Source organism: Salvelinus fontinalis, chromosome 21 (assembly GCF_029448725.1).
Source record: "Salvelinus fontinalis isolate EN_2023a chromosome 21, ASM2944872v1, whole genome shotgun sequence".
In the NCBI taxonomy this organism is placed as follows: domain Eukaryota; kingdom Metazoa; phylum Chordata; class Actinopteri; order Salmoniformes; family Salmonidae; genus Salvelinus; species Salvelinus fontinalis.
The window spans coordinates 32,986,997-33,010,920 of NC_074685.1; the positions used below are offsets into that span (position 1 = coordinate 32,986,997).

Here is a 23,924-nt window from a genome sequence, read left to right on the forward strand (position 1 = left end):
GTAGTCATAGCGTGGCTAGTAGGCTAGCATACATGTCAAACATAAGGCCCGTGGGCCGAACAAGACACAAAAACGAGTCAACAAATGAGTCATCTATTTTATCAAATTATAGCCTGATGTCCTGGCATCGGTGAAATCAACTTCAATTGCGCTGCTCAGCGGAAGTGTACAGACAAATGCCACAGTCCTAGTTAGGCTACTAAAAACTAAGCCTGCAACAAAACAACATGCAGAGGAGCACTACGTAGGCCTATTACAGGGTGAGGAGTGAGTTTCACACATCCCCATGTGCTACATTCACCCCTCAAACGTACTTAACAGTGACCCCAGCACTGAACTGAGTGCAACTGTAGATCCGAGTCACTAGGAACCACTGTAAAGGACGTCACGCTGTTTGCTTAGGGAGTACTACCTCCTCCCGATTTGGCCCATACCTGGCGCGAACTCGGGACCTCTGCCTTAAAAACACACGTGACCGCACTCCTCAAGCGTAGCCGATCGCACCACCTCAAAAGCTAGCTAATGAGGCAAAGCAAGCGGGATACTTAAGGCTGAGGAGCAAGTTTCACACATCCCTATGTGCTACACTAAATTCTCAGAAACATATATCTTCGTTCCCAGAACCAATGGGAAACCAAAAATGTACGCTACCATTACTTCCAAGAAACCAAATGTGCTAGCTGGGACTGCTCTCAATATGGCCACCAACACTACTTCCTGTAGCAACTCCACCTTCAAATGCAGATTTGTGATCTAAACCCTAACCAACCTTAGCACTGCTCAGCTTCAGCCGTTTGCAAACAAAGAGGCTGAGGGTGTGTGTGGCTGCTGGAGCCTGACACAATCCACAAAAATATCCCTGAAAAAAAGTGCACTGCATCCCTGTCAACAGCTTACAATTTTAGGGTGTAGGTGAAAGTTACTGCAGAATCTGTTAATCTAATGAACACTAAGTTATTTTACCTCAGAGCTTGAGCAAAAACCGTGGACAGTTTCTACACCTGTATTGCTTGCTGTTTGGGGTTTTAGGCTGGGTTTCTGTACAGCACTTTGAGACATCAGCTGATGTACGAAGGGCTATATAAATACATTTGATTTGATTTGACAGTCTTCAATTGAGTAGAGACATGGTAAGAGGAAGTGGTGGAGAAGAGGGCCGCAGGTTATTTTAATCATACTATGACAAAAATAATCAATCTCTAGCATTCGGTGCATTTGATTGTGCTTTTGATGCCTCTTAAAATGTAAATACAAAAAAGTATATGTGTGTGTATACAGGATCTCGCCACGGTATCTCTGTGCATTCAAATTGCCATTGATTGTCACGCCCTGATCTGTTTCACCTGTCCTTGTGCTTGTCTCCACCCCCCTACAGGTGTCGCCCATCTTCCCCATTATCCCCTGTGTATTTATACCTGTGTTTTCTGCAAATTAATTGATGCAAATTAATTACTTAAAAATCATACAATGTTATTTTCTGGATTTTTGTTTTAGATTCCGTCTCTCACAGTTGAAGTGTACCTATGATAAAAATTACAGACCTCTACATGCTTTGTAAGTAGGAAAACCTGCAAAATCGGCAGTGTATCAAATACTTGTTCTCCCCACTGTATATATATATATAAAAATTAATTTTGAATCCTTTCCTATTTGCTATGTGAATAAAACCAGAGTGCTCAGCGAAGTGCATCAATGAACCAAGGCTTATTAATGTGTGAACCAAGGTGAGATCCGAGCGCAGCAGAGTGGATGGTAGTCTGTGCGTGAACCAAGGCTAAACCTGCTTTTCAGCCACAAGAACTTAATTCTCTGTGTATATTATGACCTTGTTACACAAGGCTTGGTTTTTGACGTGTAATGTCCTTATGCCTTTTTCCTGCAGATTACTAAACACACACTCTCTATCGACACTTTGTTCTGCTGCTGAAAGCAGCTTCAGAATAAACCAATACAAACTAGAGCAGCTAAAGCTACTAAGCAAAAGGAAATCCATAACAAATACTGAAAACAATGGATGCACAATTCAACACAGAATGGATTTTGACCATCCTATGTAGGCATTATAACATAACTAATAAAGTGTTATTCAACACCCTGAAACTTCATGGAAAGAGGACCAGTGCTCTATACTATGAATCAGGTTTGAGGAGTTAGCGAGGTCTACGGAATACAAATTAGGAATTTCTTAATTTCTCCTCCCCAGGCCTCCGCCTCCCCTAGCTCAATCAAATAAAATTGTATTGCTCACATGCGCCAAATACAACAGGTGTAAACTTTACAGTGAAATGCTTACTTACGAGCCCATTTCCAACAATGCAGAGTTAAAAAGTAAGACAAACATTTGCTAAATAAAATAGGAAATAGTAACACAATAACAAAGCTGTATACAAGGAGTACCAGTACTGAGTCAATGTGCAGGGGTATGAGGTAGTTGAGATAATTATGGTAATACAGTATGTACATGTGATTATAGGGGTAAAAGTGACTAGGCAATCACTGAACAAAATATAAACACAACATGTAAAGTGTTGGTCCCATGTTTCATAAGCTGAAATAAAAGATCCCCAAAATTTTCCATATGCACAAAAAGCTTATTTCTCTAAATGTTTTTGCATACATTTGTTAACATCCCTGTTAGTTAGAATTTCTCCTTTGCCAAGATAATCCATCCACCTGACAGGTGTGGAAATTCAAGAAGCTGATTAAACAGCCTTATCATTGCACAGGTGCACCTTGTGCTGGGGACAATAAAAGGTCACTGTTTTTGTCACACAGCACAATGCCATAGGTGTCTCTATGACTACGGAGTGTCCACCAGAGCTGTTGCCAGAGAATGTAATGTTAATTTCTCTAGCATAAGCTGCCTCCAGTGTCGTTTTAGAGAATTTGGCATTACGTCCAACCGGCCTCACGCGCATGACGCCGTGTGGGTGAGCGGTTTGCTAATGTCAACATTGTGAACAGAGTGCCACATGGTGGCGGTGGGGTAATGGTATGGGCAGGCATAAGCTACGGACAAAAAAAAAGAAGCATTTTAACGATATCAGGAATCAAGGTAAGAACCAAGTGCCGACTATGTGAAGTAACATTATTTTAACCACAAGGGCAGGCAAACGAGGCCAAGGTACAGGACGTCAGGCAGGCTCAGGTCAGGCTGAGGTCGGTAATCCAGAGGTGGAGCAAAGGTACAGTATGGCAGGCAGGCTCAGGGTCAGAGAAAGACAGTGGTCAGGCAGGTGGGTACAGGGTCAGGACAGGCAAAGGTCAAAAACCAGGAGGACGAGAAAAAGAGACTAGGGAAAAACAGGAGCTGAAACAAAACGCTGGTAGGCTTGAACAAACAAGACGAACTGGCAACAGACAGAAAACACAGGTATAAATACACAGGGGATAATGGGGAAGATGGGCGACACCTGTAGGGGGGTGGAGACAAGCACAAGGACAGGTGAAACAGATCAGGGCGTGACAATCGATGGCAATTTGAATGCACAGAGATACCGTGGCGAGATCCTGAGGCCCATTGTCGTGCCATTTATCCACCTCATGTTTTAGCATGTTGCTAATATCTCTCTGTCCTAACATTTTTCCTTACTAGGAACTAGAACTAGAGAATCTTTTCCTAATGTCCTCCCAAAAAATTACCTGCCCTATCCAGTCTATTTCCTCCCTTTTCTGACAGCTGGAGCAAAAGTCCTTTCACCCTCTTCCATGACTGTTATCTACAAATGCATTTGGAGCTTGTGTTTTAATTTACAATGATAAACATCCAGATACATAGCTAATAAGACGTTAGCTAGCTGATGATAGTTGATTTACTTAGCTATACAGTAAAGTTAGCTAGCTAGCATCTCATCATACACAGTGGTCTACCTGTATGCTAGCTAATAATAATATATACATGTATATTATATATATATTTTTTTCAAAATATATTTACTTCCATGAATAAGTTCTCCAGCTGCCTCTGTTTTTTGGAATCCTTATAAAAACGACAATCTGCAATCTTTCCGATTTTTTTGGTCTCCAAAAAACCCTACCTCTTTCAAATATTATGTCATCATCCCCTTCATTTGAGGAAGATGACTGATTAAATATTTTATGAATCAAATATTTTTGTTGTTTGTAAAAAATAGTAACGTTAAAATAACTACCATATTACACGTGTAATAATGACAGCATTTGCTTCCCAAACTATACGTTTTTCACAAGACTGTTTTGGACATTTGCAAAAGGCAAACTGACAGCCACAACCAACCATAGACATATTTATCCATAGATGTAAGTTTCTATTTAAGACAAAACTGTCAGCCATTCATAGTGTACCCTGGAGTTTAACAGTCAAATTGACAGGGTTAGAGGTTCCAAAACCCTTAAATGGATTATTTCTATGGCCACAACACAACAAGCTGTTCCTTCAACCTGGTCTCAGAGCATTTCGTATTATTCTGTACCTAAATCCGAGACACTCCATTTAGTTTGATATGTTATGTTTTGTATGGTATGTATTCATTTCGTATGACATGTTACAAATTACAATTCATATTATATGTTACAAATTTGCTAAACTTACAATATGTTACGAATTTGCAAAACATACAATATGTTACAAATTTGCAAAACGTATGATATGTTACGAATTCTAGCTAGGTAGCTAGGTTGCTAGGTGGCTAACGTTGCCTAGGCTAGGGGTTAGGGTTACATTTAGGAGTTAGTTTAAAGGGTTAGGGGAAGTAGGGCTGTCCCCAACTAAATAAAATCTTGGTAGACTGAAAGTAGTCTGTTTTTTCGACCAATCGATTGGTTGACATTTTCACTATGTGACTGACTACTGACCACTTTAATGCTAGAAGAAAAAGTATCTTACGCAAAATCCGTAATGACTTTCCAACAGCTTCTATTCTAGTTGCAGTAATTTGATTCTGAGAGGAAAAAATAGACATCTGCTTTGTGTCTCAGACATTTTTTAATAGAGAGACGTTAGGGTGACTCTAATACCGTTTGTTTTTCTGCCTACTACATTACACAAAAATTAATCCAAGGAGTAACCACTACTACTGTGAATACGGCCGCAGAGTTACCACTTAAGAATGAAATGTTATTTTCCAAAACGTAATAAAATAGAAACATATGGACGGTAGACTTGTAACATTTTGTATGGAAACAAAGTCATAATCATTATGTGAAAACCTCAAACAATAACAAAAGGCTAAGTCACCCTGGAGAGAAGTATCTCTCTCTCTCTCTCTCTCTCTCTCTCTCTCTCTCTCTCTCTCTCTCTCTCTCTCTCTCTCTCTCTCTCTCTCTCTCTCTCTCTCTCTCTAGCTCTCTCTCCCTCTCTCTCTCTCTCTCTCTCTCTCTCTCAAAGATAAATGATGACACCTCATCCGATTTCAAAAGGAAAACATAATCATAAATTGACAATTGACAATCCAGGATATAGTCACATCAATTTTGCCCCCCCCCCCCTTTCCCCCCTGTGTATCCAGTAGTGTTGATGAGGTCATATAGGCGCGGGCTGAGTGGCCTAAGTGCCTTCCTCACACATGGGCCTCTGAGTCTGGCAGAAGAGTACAGCACTGCTCAACGTGCCCAACCAAATTGGGTATGGAAAACAACAGGGTATAAGAGCAAATCTAAATCTCCCTAATGATGCCCCATCCTTTACTTGTCTTCACTTGATGATAACCTATTCTGGCTTCCTGGTCGTCTACTTAAACATGAGACATTTTTAAATAACACACATTCAACAGTTAAACAAACTCAAGCTTCTGATTCAACATGTTGAAATATGATGTAAATATTCATTCTTTGATGACCCTGATTGGAGAATAACCAGGTTTTTTTCTCTTCAGACCTCAAACTGTCACACCCTGATCTGTTTCACCTGTCTTTGTGTTTGTCCCATTCATTTTTTGTTTTTATTTAACATTTAACTAAGCAAGTCATTTAAAAACACATCCTTATTTACGGCCTACCCCAGCCAAACCCTGGGCCAATTGTGCGCCGCCCTATGGGAATCCCAATCACGGCTGATTGTGATACAGCCTGGAATCGAACCAGGGTCTGTATTGACGCTTCTGGCACTAAGATGCAGTGCCTTAGATGTCAAATCCTACCGGTGTGTTTTCCGTGTTTCCTGTGCTCTAGTTTTTGTTTTTCTTAGTCTTCCCATTTCTGACCTCTGCCTGTCCTGACCCTTATCCTGCCCGTCGAGCTGTACCTGCATGACTCTGAGTTGGATTACGACCCTTTGCCTGCCTTGACTTATCTTTGGCCTGCCTTCATAAGGCATTGCAGTAACAAAAACGAGAGCACAGGAAACACAGGAACACGCTGGTAGGACTCGACCGTACAAGCACAAAGACAGGTGAAACAGACCAGGATGTGACACAAACGTCTTGGGCAATATCTCATCTCAGATGAATCAAAATGTATTAGAAGTAAGATAGGGCACCAGAGACTCAGCTTAACCCACCTACCTGAGGGAACATTATGTGTCTGTGCCTGAGAGAGAATGATCTTAATTCAAGGCTAAATGATAAAAGGTAGGACACGTGTGGGGGGTCCAGTATCAGTTCCTTACCTGAGTGCGATGGAGGTCCCGTTGACAGATCCAGAGTAGCGTCTGGTGGGGCCGTAGCTCCCCTGGCGTACGTATCTCTCACCACCACAACACAGTACCATGAGGAAGGCCCGTCTAAAGGCCCTGTTCAGGAAGGCGTAGAGAAAGGGGTTAAGGCCAGAGTTAATATAGCCAAGCCACAGCCAGGCGGTCCACATCTGCCAGGGCACACTGTAGTGGATGAAGGGGTCCACCACGTTGGTGATGAAGAAGGGGGCCCAGCAGAGACAGAAGCAGCCCATGATGACAGCCAGGGTCTTGGCAGCCTTGGTCTCTATGCGCATGCGACTGGAGCCCTGCTGCTCGGAGCTGAGGTAGTGCTGGGGGGGCGCCGAGTAGTGGGCGGAGCCTGCCCGCTGCAGCGTGCCGATCTGCCGCGCGTGGCCCATGGCGGTGATGTAGATGCGCTGGTAGGCCAGCACCATGAGGCCCAGGGGAACGTAGAAGGCCACGGCAGAGCAGATGAGAGCATGCGGACGGTTCACCACGAATACACAGTTGGTCTTGTTGCTGCTGCTGCTGCTGCTAAACTTCCTCTCCTCAATCTGGAGACAGACAGCATGCAGAGAGAGAACAATCAATGAACAAGCAGATCCACATACAGTAAGAGGCATGTGCGTTCTGTTGTATCCACATCCACATTTGGAATAGTGACACGCTTGTATCCCCTTCAAGCGAGAGTGTAACGATTGCTTAATGTCCATTTACTGACTCTCTTAAAACAAACTATGAACGGGTAGACGTTGACATATAGTATTATTTGTGTTTATAAACTGGTAGCTGTGAATTGTGCTCAGCACTGACTCCAGTGTTTAGATCTCAGTGCGCTTGGAATTTTCTTGGGTGTTTATGTCTATGTAAATGGTAGTGGTAGCTTTAGCCTAGGATGGTTGAGTGCACTTGGACGGCACTTGCACTGAGAGAACAAAACATTAGACATATCTGCTCTTTCCATGACATAGACTGACCAGGTGAATCCAGGTGAATGCTATGACCTGTTAAATCCACTTCAATCAGTGTAGATGAAGGGGAGGAGACAGGTTAAAGAAGGGTGTTTAAACCTTGCGACAACTGAGACATGTATTGTTTATGCGTGCCATTCAGAGGGTGAATGGTCAAGACAAAATATTTAAGTGCCTTTGAACAGAGTATGGTAGTAGGTGCCAGGCACACCGGTTTGAGTGTGACAAGAACTGCAACAATGCTGGGTATTTTCACGCTCAACAGTTTCCGTGTGTATCAAGAATGGTCCACAACCCAAAGGACACCCAGACAACTTGACATAACTGTGTGAAGCATTGGAGTCAACATGGGCCAGCTTCACTGTGGGACGCTTTTGACACCTTATAGTCCATGCCCCGACAAATTGAGGCTGTTCTGAGGGGAAAAGGGGGTGCAACTCAATATTAGGAAGGTGTTCCTAATGTTTTGTACAGTCAGTGTATATGGATCATTTGAATTTTGTAAACAATAATCAGTGTCATCATTTGACAGAGATACGTTTTTTCAGATGTCAAAGGTGAAACAATGAGTCATAGCACTATTTTTAGAACTAAAAGAGTTCTGTGTCTGCTCTCCCCAAAGAGCTTGATGGATGAACAAGTTCATGATCTGAGCAGCTCAAAATCAGCACTATGTCAAAACATTAAAAACTATTCAAACATTGTTGCTGAAAAGGGCTGTGAATAGTGGAATTGTTTTATGACTACTACAACACCATTCTACGAACTTGAAATGTTATTCAAATAAAAAATGTAATGCTTGTTGTTTTAACTATGTGTCCTTCACCTAACATCGGTCCACATTTTCAAGGATCAACAAAACAATTGATGGTAGTTCAAAACATCTAGCATATAAATGATTTAGATCAAACGATTTAGACTACAGAGCAAGACTCTGTCTGTAGTAGAACCATCAGATAGACAGGCAGGCCATAGCTGCTTACAGACTCACAATGTCCTCTATGCCGATGGCATGCCAGCTTTGCATGATGGGAAGGAAGGAGATGAAGGAGGCGATAACCCAGCATCCCCCCAGCATTAGGGCCACTCTGACGGGAGTCATCTTAGTCCTGTACACCAGCGGCTGGCAGCAGATCGCATAGTACCTACAGTATCAAAATAATATAACAACATCAACAACATCATAGATTCAACTGAGGACAAAACCTGTCATCTATTGATAGTGGTTTTCTGAATAATATTTATTTCTACAGGCCACAAGTATCTACCTGCTATGTACATACCAAAATATTGCCAATGATGACTCATTCCTTATTCATTAAGGGCTTTATAAATACATGTGATTGATTGATTGATACCTGGCACTAGGTTATTTTGACGCAGCAGTGGCTTGGTTTTTACTCTTGCTGGGTTATTGTTATTCATGTATTTTTAACCCAGCAGAGGGTTATTTATTACTTTATGGCTGGGTTATCATTATTTGTATTTTATTTTTATTTTTATTTTCCCAGCAGTGTTCATTTCTTAGTTTCTTGCTGGGTTATCTTTTTCTACCTTCTCTCTATTACAGAACCTGCAAATGTTCTTAAAGTACAAATACTTCTAACAATCAAAGTTACAACGTTACTACAAAAATGTTTATTTTTCAGCTCTTAATTTCAACTACAAAATGAAGTCATGCAAAAGATAAAAAACAAATAAGGAAGACACAAATCAACCAACATTTTAGAAGCACAATCCACCATTTCAATATCACAGCAGTCCTACCAATTAAAGCTGAGGAATGGGGCTGAAGAAAAGTAACCACCCCACGGCCCCTACCAAGTATACATGTTAAACATGATTTTATGTCAAACAACAAGAACAACGAAACATAATGTCTTCTGCTCCAGAGCCTGCCCATTCATGATGGTGAACGCCAGGGAGTAGAGGTGATTGTCCCCGAGAGTCACAACGAAGGGTTCGGGTCTCTTGTTCTTTCGGTCGCCTGGCAGAGTTATTCAGACATATTTGTAACAACCTGTGGATTATAGAATATTATAAATGTTGAAAAATGATCACGACACTTTTGCACAAATACACACACATACATACAAGCAAACACAAATTGTGGCCTTTCCTATTGCTCAGAACATGCTCTACTCCTATACAGTCCATTGCTGTGTGCAGGACGTTAATCTGCATTGAGTTGAGTCCAGACCCTTTGTGCATGGTTTACAGTATTACATATTAAATAGAATTCAATATTCCACATGTATACTTACAGTATGACTTTCGGGCATCATCAAGGGCAGTCTTCTTTCCAACTTGTCACACACGTCTTTAGTATCTGTATCTGGGGAATACAGACGTAACAAGATTTTAGGAGGCAGTCAAAATGGACAAACGTGGATAAACATTTGAGATACTACTTTCATTTCCATATGTAGCTGCCTGCACTCTGTACACTGGTGGTGGGATAAGTACTCTCAGGGCCGTGCCGCCTTTAGTATCTGGGGGACAAAGACATGACAACGTTTAAGTGGAGAGTCTAATTGGATAGTTTAAATTTGGCTGAACAATTGAGACACTCCTTTCATTTCCATTTGTAGCTAGCTAGCTATAGCCACCTAACGTTAAAGTAAATGTGCCTGCATCCAGACTGAGACTAGCTAGCTAACTCATGGAAATAATTAGGCTAAAAACCATAAAGTAACTGACCCAACATAAAAGCATGATTTATAAGCTTGCCAACTACTGTAGCTCCCAACCATGTTCATTTTACTGCAATTGGCACACACAGAATGTTTCTTGGTACAAATCTACTTTGAACAAAAGTATACACCTTACACACATGGGTATGGGCTTAAAAAAAAAGATACCTGCAACATGTCAGATATAGAATTGAAATGTATTTAATTTTAAGTTTGCATCCCAATACTATACTTGATATACATCATATAAGACTGAAATTGAACAGAACCATTTGACATAGAAACACCAGTTAAGAAAACCCAATGTTTATTAATTATGAAATTATGAAAAATATGAATAATATTCAACCCATGAGGCCACTAGAGGGTGATTTGGTCATTTGACTACAGGAAAGGGCTACATTAACTCAGAGACAGGGAATACTCCTAGCTAAGTAAAATCTAACGTTTGGTTAGCTAGATAGCTAGCTAAGATAAGTTAGCTGAGGGGAAACAATGTCACACACAGTAGGCCTACAGAAGACAGGTTTTGTACAGGCACTGATATAGCTATCTTCAACAAAAACCTTACATTTCTGCTTTCACACACAGCACATGAAAATAGCTTGCATCATGTGATGCAAAACGCAGCATCATATGATGCAAAATGGCATTATACAGGGGATGATTTCTGTATTTTGAAAGTTACATATCTTGAAAACTTGAGTGCTGACAAGCAAAACATTTTGGGACTATGTCGACAATCGACTAATGAAACAAATACCAAAAGATAATTTTGGGGTGGAATTTTCCATCAAAACATTAAATCCATGACACAAAATCAACTACTTCTATCAAAACATACAAATATGTTACACAATGGCCCATTAAATACAGTGCCTTCAGAAAGTATTCACACCCCTTGACCTTTTTCCACATTTTGTGGCGCTACAAAGTGGGATTAAAATGAATTTAATTGTCATTTTTTGTCAACGATCTACACAAAATACTCTGAAATGTAAAAGTGGAAGAAATATTCTAAAACATTTTTTGAAATTCATGAAAAATAAAACACTAATATATCTTGATTATATAACTTTTCAACCCCCTGAATGAAAACATGTTAAGCCGAAACCACACAGACAGACGTCGTCAACGGCGTCAAAATTTGCATGCGAGAGTAGAGTCAATTCACATTACACTGCCGAGTGTATGCCAACTTAATGGTCATGAGAATCCATAATAAACAGTTGTAATATGTTATGTTCGCTTTGTGAATTATTGTTGTGTGTTCCTTTTGACTCACCTTATACTGTATGTCCTACGGGAGCCCTGTACCTGCCTCCTGTTACGTCGGCTCACAAACATGAGGAGAGTTGCAGCTAATACACTCTAGGAGTTGATATAGAATTTAGCTAGTCTCATTCTTTCTACATAGCAGTATTCTCTCTTGAACAGAGTTCTGCGAGTTTCCCAGTCGTATTCTGCATAGGCCGTATCCTGTGCTCAAAATCAACAAAGGTAAGCATGACATTATTGTTTTTAAATATGTATTACTGGCACTGGCAGCTAAACTTATCAACACAAAATATACACTTTTTAAAAGTCCAGACATAACAATTCACAAACAGTCTATTTTCTGGCAAATTTCCGCTCACTTTACCAGCATTGCTTCGCGTACACGTAAGAAAAATTACCTTACAGATAATTGTATGTGTGTGGTACAGAGATAAGGTAGTCATTCAAAAATCATGTTAAACTCTATTATACTTCTGAACTTATTTAGGCTTGCCAAAAGGGTTGAATACTTATTGACTCAGGACATTTCAGCTTTTAATTTGTTTTACATTAAAAACATAATTCCACTTTGACATTATGGGGTATTGTATGTAGGCCAGTGAATTTTGTATTAATCCATTTTAAATTCAGGCTTTAACACAACAAAACGTGAGAAAAGCCAAGGGGTGTGAATACTTTCTGAAGGCACTGTACTAACTACAACTATCAATATACCCTAACCTGGTTAACCCTCTTTCATATGTCTGTGCCATTTGTTGATACTATAGTTATAGTATGCACCATAAAAGGCAAGTAAATTATATTATCACAGCATGGGCTGTATTAATTTTTCCTTAAATGTAATTCAAGATAATGAATATCCAGAAACAAAAGGCTTTATTTGAACTTTTTCCATTTTAACTGAGAGCTGGACTATCTTCTTCTATGGGTCCCTCTATTTTGTTTTTCACGATTTACTCAAATGGCACCTTTTATAGAGAGTTGTGTTACCTGTTTTTCAATAATGTGCTTAACATTTGCATTGTGTGCGAAAGCAATGAGAAATGACTTAGAGATCAAGTGGACTCCAGTTTCATTAAAAGTGTCTTAGCAATCGAGAAAAACTGTAACCTGAATGGATGATCAGTAACGTTAACTTTTTACTCACAGCTTTCAGTCAGCCACAACGCCTTGCCCATTGGTCCGTCAAAAAGTAATTCCACTCAGTGCCTGGCTGCACTGGTAGACTTGCTACAGCTGCAACAGTCCTCATTCACGAGCTTGCCGGATAAGTTTATTCTTCTGGATTTGGCGGGAAAATTAACTCACTCACTGGGTCATCATATGTCAAGAGTACCAGTACCGAGGTGATGTGCAGGGGTACGAGATAATTAAGGTAACTATGTACATATAGTAGGGGTAAAGTGACTCGGCAACATGATTTTTTTACTTTCACAACAGGAGTGTGAAAGTGTCTGTGTGACTGTGTGTAGTCAATTGATTAGCTATTTAGCAGTCTTGTTCAGCAGTCTTATGGCCTGAATTCTTGGGAGCATGGATTCTACAAATTGTGTTAGTTTCAGTGATCGCGTGCACGCTGGAGCCGCTTCTTCTTGTTTTTAACTGATAAGCGTGGAACCCGTTGGGGTCGTGGTCGTCTGCTGCAATAGCCCATCCGTGAGAAGGACTGATGAGTTATGCGTTCCGAGATACTGAGGTACTGAGACGGGCGCGTCTGGCACCGACGATCATGCCACGCTCAAAGTCACCTAGGTCACTCGTTTTGCCCATTCTAACGTTCAATTGAACAGTAACTGAATGCCTCGATGCCTGTCTGCCTGCTTTATATAGCAAGCCATGGCCACGTGACTTACTGTCTGCACGAGCAAAGTATTTTTTGAACGGGGTGGTGTACCTAATACACTGAGTGTATGTCCAAACTCTGAATCAAATAGGTTTCCCCAAAATAACATGGTCGCTGTGGTAAAACATTTATTTTGATTGCCGATCTTGTGCATTTATCAAGATTTCATCAGGTAGACTGACTTCAGATGTGTCATGTAAACAAGATTATTAGGAAATGGTTCTTCTTCCACATAACATGTAAACGTTTAAATCAAACTATTATATTATTCTGACTAGTCACAATAATCATATTATTGTGTGCCAATCAAGTTCTTATTGGTCAGTCACCAGTAGACCTAGACCCTGTCACACTGAACAAGCCAAGATGTCCGACAATCGTTTACAATGTAAGAATTTTCCCATGGCGTGAAAACTTTGTCTGGGACGACAAAATCGTGGCATAAGACGGCTAAAATCGTACAGTCTGCAAAGGCCTTTAGATGGCTGGATGTCTTAGACATTTATTTGGGCTTTCCTCTGCCCCTTCACAACTGTGTGGGTGTGTGTGGACCATGTTAATTCCTTTGTGATGTGGACACCGAGGAACTTGAAATTCTTGACCATCTCCACAGCAGCCCTATTGATGTGGATGGGGGTGTGCTCATCCCTCCGTTTCCTGTAGTCCACGATCAGCTCCTTTGTCTTGCTGACATTGAGAGAGAGGTTGTTGTCCTGGCACCACACTGCCAGGTCTCTGACCACCTCCCTATAGGCTGCTTCATCGTTGTCGGTGATCAGGCCTACCACCGTAGTTTTGTCAGCAAACTTATGATGGTGTTGGAGTCGTACGGGGCCACACAATCGTAGGTGAACAGGGAATACAGGAGGGGATGAAGCACACACCCCTGAGGGGCCCCGTGTTGACGATCAACATGGTGGATGTGTTGTTGCCTACCCTCACCGCCTGGGGTTGGCCGGTCGGGAAGTCCAGGATCCAGTTGCAGATGGAGGTGTTCAGTCCTAGGGTCCTGAGCTTGGTGATGAGCTTGTAGGGCACTATGGTGTTGAATGCTGAGCTGTAGTCAATTAAAAGTGTGGAATGCAATAGAGATTGTGTCATCAGTGGATCTGTTGGGCCGGTATATTAATTGGAGTGTGTCCAGGGTGTCTGCGATGATGGTGTTGATGTAAGCCATGACCAACCTTTCATAGATATAGATATGAGTGCTACTCAGATTTAGTCATTTAGGCAGGTTACCTTGGCATTGGCATGGGGACTATGGTGGCCTGCTTGAAACAAGTTGGTATTACAAACCGGGTCAGGGATAGGTTGAAAATGTCAGTGAAAACACTTGCGAGCTGGTCAGCGCATGCTCTGAGTACACATCCTGGTATTCCATGTGGCCCAGCGGCCGTGTGAATGTTAACCTGTTTAAAGGTCTTACTCACATTAGCTATGGAGTGAAAGATCACACAGTTGTGATCATGCTGGTGCTCTCATGCATGGTTCAGGGTTGCTTGCCTCAAAGTGAGTATAAAAGGTATTTAGCTTTTCTGTTAGGCTTGCGTCTACGGGCAGCTCGCGTCTGGGTTTCCTTTTGTAATCCGTGATAGTTAGCAGGCCCTGCCACATCCATCAGAGCTGGTGTAGTAGGATTCAATCTTAGTCCTGTATTGACGCTTAACCTGTTTGATGGTTCGTCGGAGGTCATTGCGTAATTTTGTATAAGCGTCCAGATTAGTGTCCCGCTCCTTGAAAGAGAGGCAGCTCTAGCCTTTAGCTCAGTAAAACAGATTTCCGTTTCGGATTTGAGTTTTTAAAACGAATTTTCTGCAATTATACACATTGTGCTATCATATGCCATCTGGGGGGGGGGGGGGGGGGGGGGGGGGGGGTGACCTACAGGGGGCCCACAAGCTCCCCCAAATTTAAAAATAATAATAATTTGTTGAGGGCCCACTGGAGGTTGGGGGCCCGGGGCCCGGGGCACGTGCCCTGCATACCTGTTCGGTAATCCGGCCCTGGTCCTGTGGAGAAGCATATATTAGATTTGTGTTTGGAGTGAGGGGGTGAGCTAGCAGGTGACTTACTCCAGTGACTTTTGACTGTATGGGGCAGGTGCAGGACAGGACAACATATCTGCTCATGTATCAGCCATGACAGGCTGCCATGTGCTTAAGGACAGAGAAGGACAGAGAGGTGCTAGAAAAGGGCCTTCCAAGACATGTGCTAATGCTAACACACAGCTGGGTGTTAGGCTGAATGGATGCATCAAGGTGACTGGGCTGGGGGGCGTGGCAACAGTTTGCAATAGTTTTGCAATAATTACCAAAGTGAAGGGATGTTTTTCACTATGTTCATTGCTCACCTGTCCAGTGCTATGCAGCACAGGTGTAGGATAGATGCAGTGGTCAGAAACACATCCAACGAGGTCCTGACCAGACAGAAGATCTCCCCATACCTCCACTGACCTGTGGTCAGCTCAATGGCTGCAAATGGCATGACAACCACAGCAACCAGGAGGTCTGCAAACGCCAACGACACTATGAAGTAGTTGGTCTTCTTTTTCCTTGAGGGAGAAGGGGAACAAAAGCATTTTCATTCATTTCCAGAAAGGTGCATGAGTTGAATGCAAAGATAATGATATTTTTTATCTAGCTTTTAAAATGATCGACTGATCTGCACTAGACAGAACAACCTTTTTTTTCTCATAACTCTTTAAAACCATACCGCAAAAACATAGAACATGACAGAAACAATCCCAGTGTCTAATGTGAGAACAGCTGCTTTGTTTGTCACCCAATAGCCAGAAGGTGGCATCTTCATCAGTCTGTCAATCACACATGTCCTACTTCAATTCAATTCTGTCCAATATTTTTCTGTACATGACTTCATATGTCATTTTATAGAAAACAGTGTGCTTAACAAAAGGCCCATATGAGAATCCCCTAGAAGCAAATATACAGACTTGTTGACACACAGCAATAAGATAATGTTCTCTAGAGATGGTGGGACGCAGGATGTAAACACAACTATACTATCTATCTCTGTGCTAAAAAGCACACTCTAAAGCAGTGGTTCTCAACTCTAGCCCTTGAGTACTTCCAACAGCACACATTTTTTGTTGTGCTTTAAAGGGTTCCCATTTCCTCGTTTGAGCACTTAGGCGTTTTCTCAATTGGATTTGCTCCTGCGTCCTCTCTCCTCCGTACTCTCACCTCCTTTTGAAAAGGGTCAAAGGTAATCGAGGAGAGGCGGCGACGAGTGCTTGTATGAAATGAGACTCTCCTTCTCTACTCGCACATCATCAGGAAAATTACGTTTACAGGGATGGATCCCAAAATAAATGTGTGAAGTGATAAAAACAAATTCAGTTAGTTGTGCAAGACATATATATTTTTTTGTAATAAAAAAATAAATAATTGCCCCTTTTCTCCCCAATTTTCGTGGTATCCAATCGCTAGTAATTACTATCTTGTCTCATCGCTACAACTCCCGTACGGGCTCGGGAGAGACGAAGGTCGAAAGCCATGCGTCCTCCGAAGCACAACCCAACCAAGCCGCACTGCTTCTTAACACAGCGCGCCTCCAACCCGGAAGCCAGCCGCACCAATGTGTCGGAGGAAACACCGTGCACCCGCCCCCCTCGCTTAGCGCGCACTGCGCCCGGCCCGCCACAGGAGTCGCTGGAGCGGCTGCGACAGAGCCTGGGTGCAAACCCAGAGACTCTGGTGGCGCAGCTAGCACTGCGATGCAGTGCTCTAGACCACAGCGCCACCCGGGAGGCCCTGTGCAAGACATTTTATAGATAAAACAATAAGTAGAACGTTGTTTTAGAACGTGTGCATGGTTTTCTCCTTCGACAAAACAAAAGCTGATTCAAAGGTGGTGTGGCAGATTTCAAAACTCTTCCGCGAAGGACACATGACTTTCCTCATCGAAAGGTGGCTATCGAGGAGGGGAGGACACTTTTCCGTTCGCCACTCGACCACTTATTGGTTTCCACGGAGGAGAGAGGAAAGAGGGTGGAGCATGGACATTTGCCCAAATTAGAAAAAGCCTTTGATTTGACAGGACGTGACCTACATGTAACAGGAAGTGGGCTTACCGAAGATGTCTGTCCTTGCAGAGCGCCACCATCACCAGCAGGTTTCCCAGAACAGTCATGATGATGATGATGGAGAGGAAGATGGTGAGAATGACCCTCTCCAGTGAGTTCAGCACATGCTCCATGTTTACCACGTCATCGACTGAACTACACAATCAAACAATTACTGTTATTAAGGTCATCATTATAACATCATTGGAATATGACTGATAATCATACGACATGTATGAATGAAGACCTTTCATAACATTTAAAAATATATATTTTCAATAACAGAGAGCATTTGATGTGTGGGCTGTGTCGCCTCTAAATGGTATTTAGTTTAGATGTTTCATATAGACCATCATATCTCAACAATGAATTGTGTTCCCTCTCAGGAAATAAAAGTGATTTGAATTTAAATGAATTACTCATGTTCCACTGTGTGTTCGTACTGTTCAGGTAGGTGGGATTCTGTGGCCATCGCTGTTCATCTGCATAGAGGTTGCTAAAGGAGAGTCCTCCACACCAGTCGCTGTGGCCCTGAGGACAAACACAACCAGGCAGATCATCACAGCTCTAATACTAACACTGTGAATTGTTCACATCTACAGCTTCAAGGCTGTATGATGTTACAGCTGTAATATTGTACAATGTTACAGCTGTAATACTGTTTGATGGTACAGATGTAATACTTTATGTTACAGCTGTAATACTGTACGATGTTACAGCCAATGACAGACTGGCCAAAAATAACTAAGTGCTGTGTGTCTGACTGGCCTAGGCGAGTGGGCTGCCGGCCCACTGCCACTGCGGTTGGGCATTACATCTGTCAGCCTCTCTCTCCCAGCCAATTACTTTTGGTCCAGTCCATTCTAACTTTACCTGGGCCCTGCCCCTTTCCCATCTCTGTTAAGTGGTGACATTTGGATAAATAGCAAGATGAACAAACAAAATTAGAAAAACGTAAAGGTGGTGCTGAAAAGCAGAGAGAGAAGAGGTTGAAGTCCCTTGAGGCTGATGCAGCCAAATGTTTTAAAAGAACAAATTATTAATTTGGCGCCATTACCAGTCAATCATCTCATACTAGTGGGCCTGAAGGCACTGGCAGCAGAGAGGAGAGTGAGCAGAGAGAGCAGCCCATTGAGCCCAGCGATACCAGTTCAACTGTTAGTCAATGTTTTGCAGGTGAAGCGATAAGCGAATAGCAATAAGATAAGCAATGTTTGGGTTTGGCTAGCTGGCTATTTAGCTATATCGGGTGCCTTTTGTTGAAATAAGCGCTCGTCAATGTCACTTTTCGTGAACCGGCCAATCACAGCCTGGATGGGGCGGGACATTAAAAAAAGGTTGACGTGCTACAGGAAACTTTTGAAATGTTGAACTCAAGTTAGTACTTGGCATCAAATTAGAGACTAAACACCAATGTCGACCATTTTTCTTGCACAAGGATTTAATGACGGAACAAAACCTACAAAAATTATAAATATTGGATGTGTATTTGTTAAACTGCTGTATTGTCCAATTGGAATTAATATTGTGGTATACTATTATATGAAATTATATGAATATATATGAACATTATATAATTAATATATGAATATTATACTAACATTATACGATTATGTTATAATATTATACTAATATACAAATTTATACTAATTACTCATCCAGGTCGAGGATAATGCATCTGCAGTGGAAAGATGTAGATTGAGCCAAAGCCAGGATGCCACTGCCACCCAAATTTGTGATTATTTTAAAAGGCCGAAGTCAGGGGACCTAGATGTTTTTTTCGCTTCCACCCCCAACAAAAGTGTGAAAAGTCTGTGGTGCAGAAGGTTTTTCTTTTATAAAGATGGGACCAACAGGAAGTGGCTGTCATACAGTGAAGAGAACCATGCTTTCTTCTGCTTCATTTGTATTGCATTTGCAAAGCCCACCGAGAACAGCCCTTTCATGAATGGAATGGCAGACTGGAAGCATGTCCATCAAAGAGTGGAAGAGCATGAGAAGAGCGTTATGCATAGATGTCATGCTGAGGCCTACTTACTAAGGTCCTCCAAAGGTAACATTGAGAGCCTGCTCATCGGCAGTCAGATGTCTGCTCATGGAGAGCAAGCGTGCAGAACAAGGCAAGTGCTAGAGCGCATTATAGACGTTGTTAAAGGCATAGGCAAGAGGGATCTGAGCTACAGAGGAATGCAGTCTGAAGCAGCTTATAAGTTAGATGACAGCAGCATTGACCATGGCAACTTTTTAGAGATGATCATTCTGCTGGGAAAGTACGACCTGTGTATGAAAGCATAGAGTCATAGAGTCCTGCATAGTGTCTGGGTCAAGAGGGGGCTCTAATCCCTCTATTATCAAAGACTACCATCGATAACGTCATTACCACCATCCAACACACAATGCAGGCCACCATAGCAAGTGAAACCCAGGAAGCTGGTATGTTTTCAGTCCAGATTGACGCTACGCAGGACATTACAACACAAGATCAATGCTCTGTCATAGTCAGATATGTGACGAACATCATCCAATCATCCAAATGCGAGGCATCCACTGGACAATACTTTGTCCAGGTACTGAGTGAGGTACTGGAAAACATGAAGCTTGACATCAGCAAGTGCATTGGCAATTCCACTGATGGAGCCTCCAGTATACAGGCATCCCTGCACTGCTCTCTGCAAAGTCCACCAATCAAGTAGGGGATGAATACAACCAGGGGATGAACATTTGGGAGAAGGAGAGCAAGGACCCAAGACACAGACGTCTTGCTCCAATTGGAGAGACACGCTGGTGGGATAAAGACAGTGCCTTAAAGAAGGTCTTTGGAGCTTTTGGAAATCCCGATGAGGGGCTGTATGTTGATGTCCTTCTCACTCTTTCAACCATACAAAATCAGAAAAACATCACCACTACTGCACGGGTCAAGGCACGAGGATACATTGAGGGGTTGCTGAAGTATGAAACAATACTTAAAGCTCAGATATTCCTCCGAATATTTCAAGTCACCTCACCAGTCTCAAAATATCTTCAAACAAGTGGAATGGACATTCTGTCTGGGCATCGTATGGTTGTGTCTACAGAGGAGCAGCTGAAAGGGATGGCAAGAGATTTGTCAGCTGCAGACACATTTGTTCAGTGGGCCAACAGGAAGTTGCAGGAACGGGATGAGGAAACAAAGCTGGAGTTAGAGACCACTCTGCCAACGAAAAGGGCTTGAAAGAAGAAAACCATGCCTGGAGGGATTGCACAAGATGATACTTTTACTGGGGCAGAGAGTGCATACAGGATTGGTGTCCATAATCAAATTCTGGATACAGTTATAGATAGCATCCATCGGCGATTTCTGAGTAATGGCACTTTGTATGCCAACATGGCTCTTCTGGACCCTAAACACTTTAGTCAGATAACATCCAGTGCCAGTGGCCTTCCACAGACAGCCCTTCAAGAACTAAGCAAATGTTTGATCAAATTTGACAGCAGAGCAACGGTGGCCAATTTACAGAGTGAGCTCATGAGTCTGGCAGAACAGTGGACTAGGTTAAAACAATCGGGATTTGAAGAATACACAACCAGGACTATGGAGGATCATGGACCTGAAGGAAATGAAGACGAGGTGGAGATGGTGAACAAGAGCTGTTCATCTTGCAAGGACTGTCCAGCGTGTTGCTACCGTATTCTTAGTCAGTACAAACCTATTGACCGACGCATACCACATCATGGGCCTTGCTTACAAGTTCCGACTTACCCTGTCAGTAAACCAGGTAGCTTGCGAGCGGAGCTTCTCTACTCTGAAATTCATCAACAGTAGACTCAGGAGCACTCTAGCTCAACAGCACCTGGAGGATTTTATGCTCATGGTTACTGAGCGAGACATTTTAATGGCCCTGGACAGTGACCTGGTTATAGATGACATTGCTGAGAGAAGAGAGCTGCTGCAGGAATTGTTAATATGTTTATTTTAATTTTATTCTATGACACCAGTCTTTTCACCAACACATTTATTCCTGTATTATTTATTTCACTGGTCAGATTGCTGCCAGTGCCATTGTGCCAGTATCTGCTCCTTTTAGCCAGCCTCCTCCTAAGAGCAACACGTTCCCCTTGTTCTGTTTTACATCTATTTTACTAAAGTTATTGTTTTAAATATTGTTCATTAATCCTGTTTACATAAAGTGTGGCGTGGGTTGTATGGGTGATGGTGTATCGCTGGGGGGGAGTTGGTGGGCCGGTCTGAGTCAAAAAGTCCAGGGCCATTTTTCATTCCTAGTCCGTCACTGGTTACAGCTGTAATACTGTATGCTGTTACAGCTGTAATACTGTATGATGTTACAGCTGTAATATTGTATGATGTTACAGCTGTAATACTGTATAAAGTTTATGTCATAACCCCTATATCTAGTGTGTGTGAGGTTTCCCTCATGTTACAGTATGATGGTTCTATGTCAACATATTTGAGAATATCCCTCTATGGTCCACATTTGGCCTTGATATAAGACAGCTACAGTAGACACACGGGCACACGTGCACACTGTGCACCCACACACACCTTACAGAACAAACACAACCCACACACACCTTACAGAACAAACACAACCCACACAGCCAATGGAATAACAAAATATCTGCTCGATCTGTATTTAATCACATAAAAGAGAGCAGAGAAAGCTTTTAGACAACGCCACCATTTTCTTTGACACACTATTTCTCTAGAGGTGTCTAAATTTCCGAACATAAATGTGTCATCTTTCAGACAGGGAGTTTAGTTAAACAGGAAGGTTCCCCTACACAACACGAGGAAGGGAGACGAGTTTTGGCACATTATTATTAACAGGGAGTCCTCTGTGGCCAAATTACATCTCAGCCTCCGAGGAGGGGGGGGCAGTGGGTCCAACTCACACATGACTGCATTGCCTGTAGCCCCTGCTGGGTAAATACATGGGGACAGTGAGAGTGATGTGGGAGTATGCCGGGATCCAAGTGGGAAAATACATGAGAGGACTACGGTGTTCGCCATTCTAGAAGACTCCTCATTCTAATATAGATCACATCCTAAGCACTGCTCTTCAAAAGAAAAGCACACCTCCCATATTGTACAACATTTCTCCATAATCTGGTAGGCTTCAGTACTCCATGAACAGCTTCTGATGGAATGGCGGACTATTCCAGAGCAATTATATGCTCACAAGTTACATTTATAAGCATGTAATCAAAGTGGAATGACTGTCATTCTATTGTATTCCATGAAATACAACTGGTTTGCAAGGCAAATGGTAAAGAAATGTGTAATCGTTTGACACTGTTCTCACAAATCACAGTTTGAGATTCATTTATCCTTGGCCCTACACTAGAACATAAAGGACACCTCTTACAAAGAGGTGTCCAGGAACACAAACATTCATGGCGATGCCATCACAACTTTTTCACAATGCTTACTCGGGGTCCTCAAAACACTCTCTGGGAATATCTTTCATGTATGGCTTCTATTTTGTGTTCAAATACCTCAGAGAAAGAATAGTTAATTTCCCATGAATAGCTTGTTGGAGAGTCAAAAGTCCTCAGCAATGCACTGCAATAGTTTAGACATAGGAATGTCAAGTAGAATGCACTGCAATCCTGTGAAATAACTGTAAACCCAGTGCACTATCTTTTCATGACCACAAACCAAAAGGATTACTAGTAAATTGATAATGACCATGTGATTACAGTTCCCTGGAAAGTTTGTGTAACCGACTCCATTAGAGGTTGACCGATTTCAAGTTTTCATAACAATCGGTAATCTGCATTTTTGGATGCCGATTATGGCCGATTACATTGCAATCCACAAGGAAACTGAGTGGCAGGCTGACCACCTGTTACGCGAATGCAGCAAGGAGCCAAGGTAAGTTGCTAGCTAGCATTAAACTTACCTTATAAAAACAATCAATCTTCACATAATCACTAGTTAACTACACATGGTTGATGATATTACTAGGTTAACTAGCTTGTCCTGCGTTGCATATAATCAATGCGGTGCCTTTTAATTTATCATCGAATCACAGCCTACTTCGCCAAACAGGTGATGTTTTAACAAAAGCGCATTCGCGAAAAAAGCACAATCGTTGCACGAATGTACATAACCATAAACATCAATGCCCTTCTTAAAATCAATACACAGAAGTATATTTTTTTAAACCTGCATATTTAGTTTAAAGAAATTCATGTTAACAGGCAATATTAACTAGGGACATTTTGTCACTTCTCTTGCGTTTATTGCAGGCAGAGTCAGGGTATATGCAACAGTTTGGGCCGCCTGGCTCGTTGCGAAGTAATTTGCCAGATTTTTACATAATTATGACATAACATTGAAGGTTGTGCAATGTAACAGCAATATTTAGACTTAGGGTTGCCACCCGTTTGATAAAATACGGAACGGTTCTGTATTTTCCTGAAAGAATAAACGTTTTGTTTTTGA

At 42.0% G+C, this 23,924-nt stretch overlaps 1 protein-coding gene across 1 annotated transcript in view; it reads right to left on the minus strand.

Annotated features, from left to right (window-relative positions):
- Positions 1–17,629, minus strand: part of LOC129818702 (5-hydroxytryptamine receptor 4-like) — a 50,423-nt gene extending 32,794 nt beyond the window's left edge. The window contains exons 1-4 of the mRNA XM_055874855.1: positions 17,489–17,629; positions 15,749–15,949; positions 8,576–8,729; positions 6,584–7,167 (exon numbers count right to left, since the gene is read on the minus strand). Coding sequence (XP_055730830.1) covers positions 6,584–7,167; positions 8,576–8,729; positions 15,749–15,949; positions 17,489–17,613 — 1,064 coding nt within the window. The 5' untranslated portion in view covers positions 17,614–17,629. The remainder of the gene's footprint in view (positions 1–6,583; positions 7,168–8,575; positions 8,730–15,748; positions 15,950–17,488) is intronic.
- Positions 17,630–23,924: the final 6,295 nt, after the last annotated feature.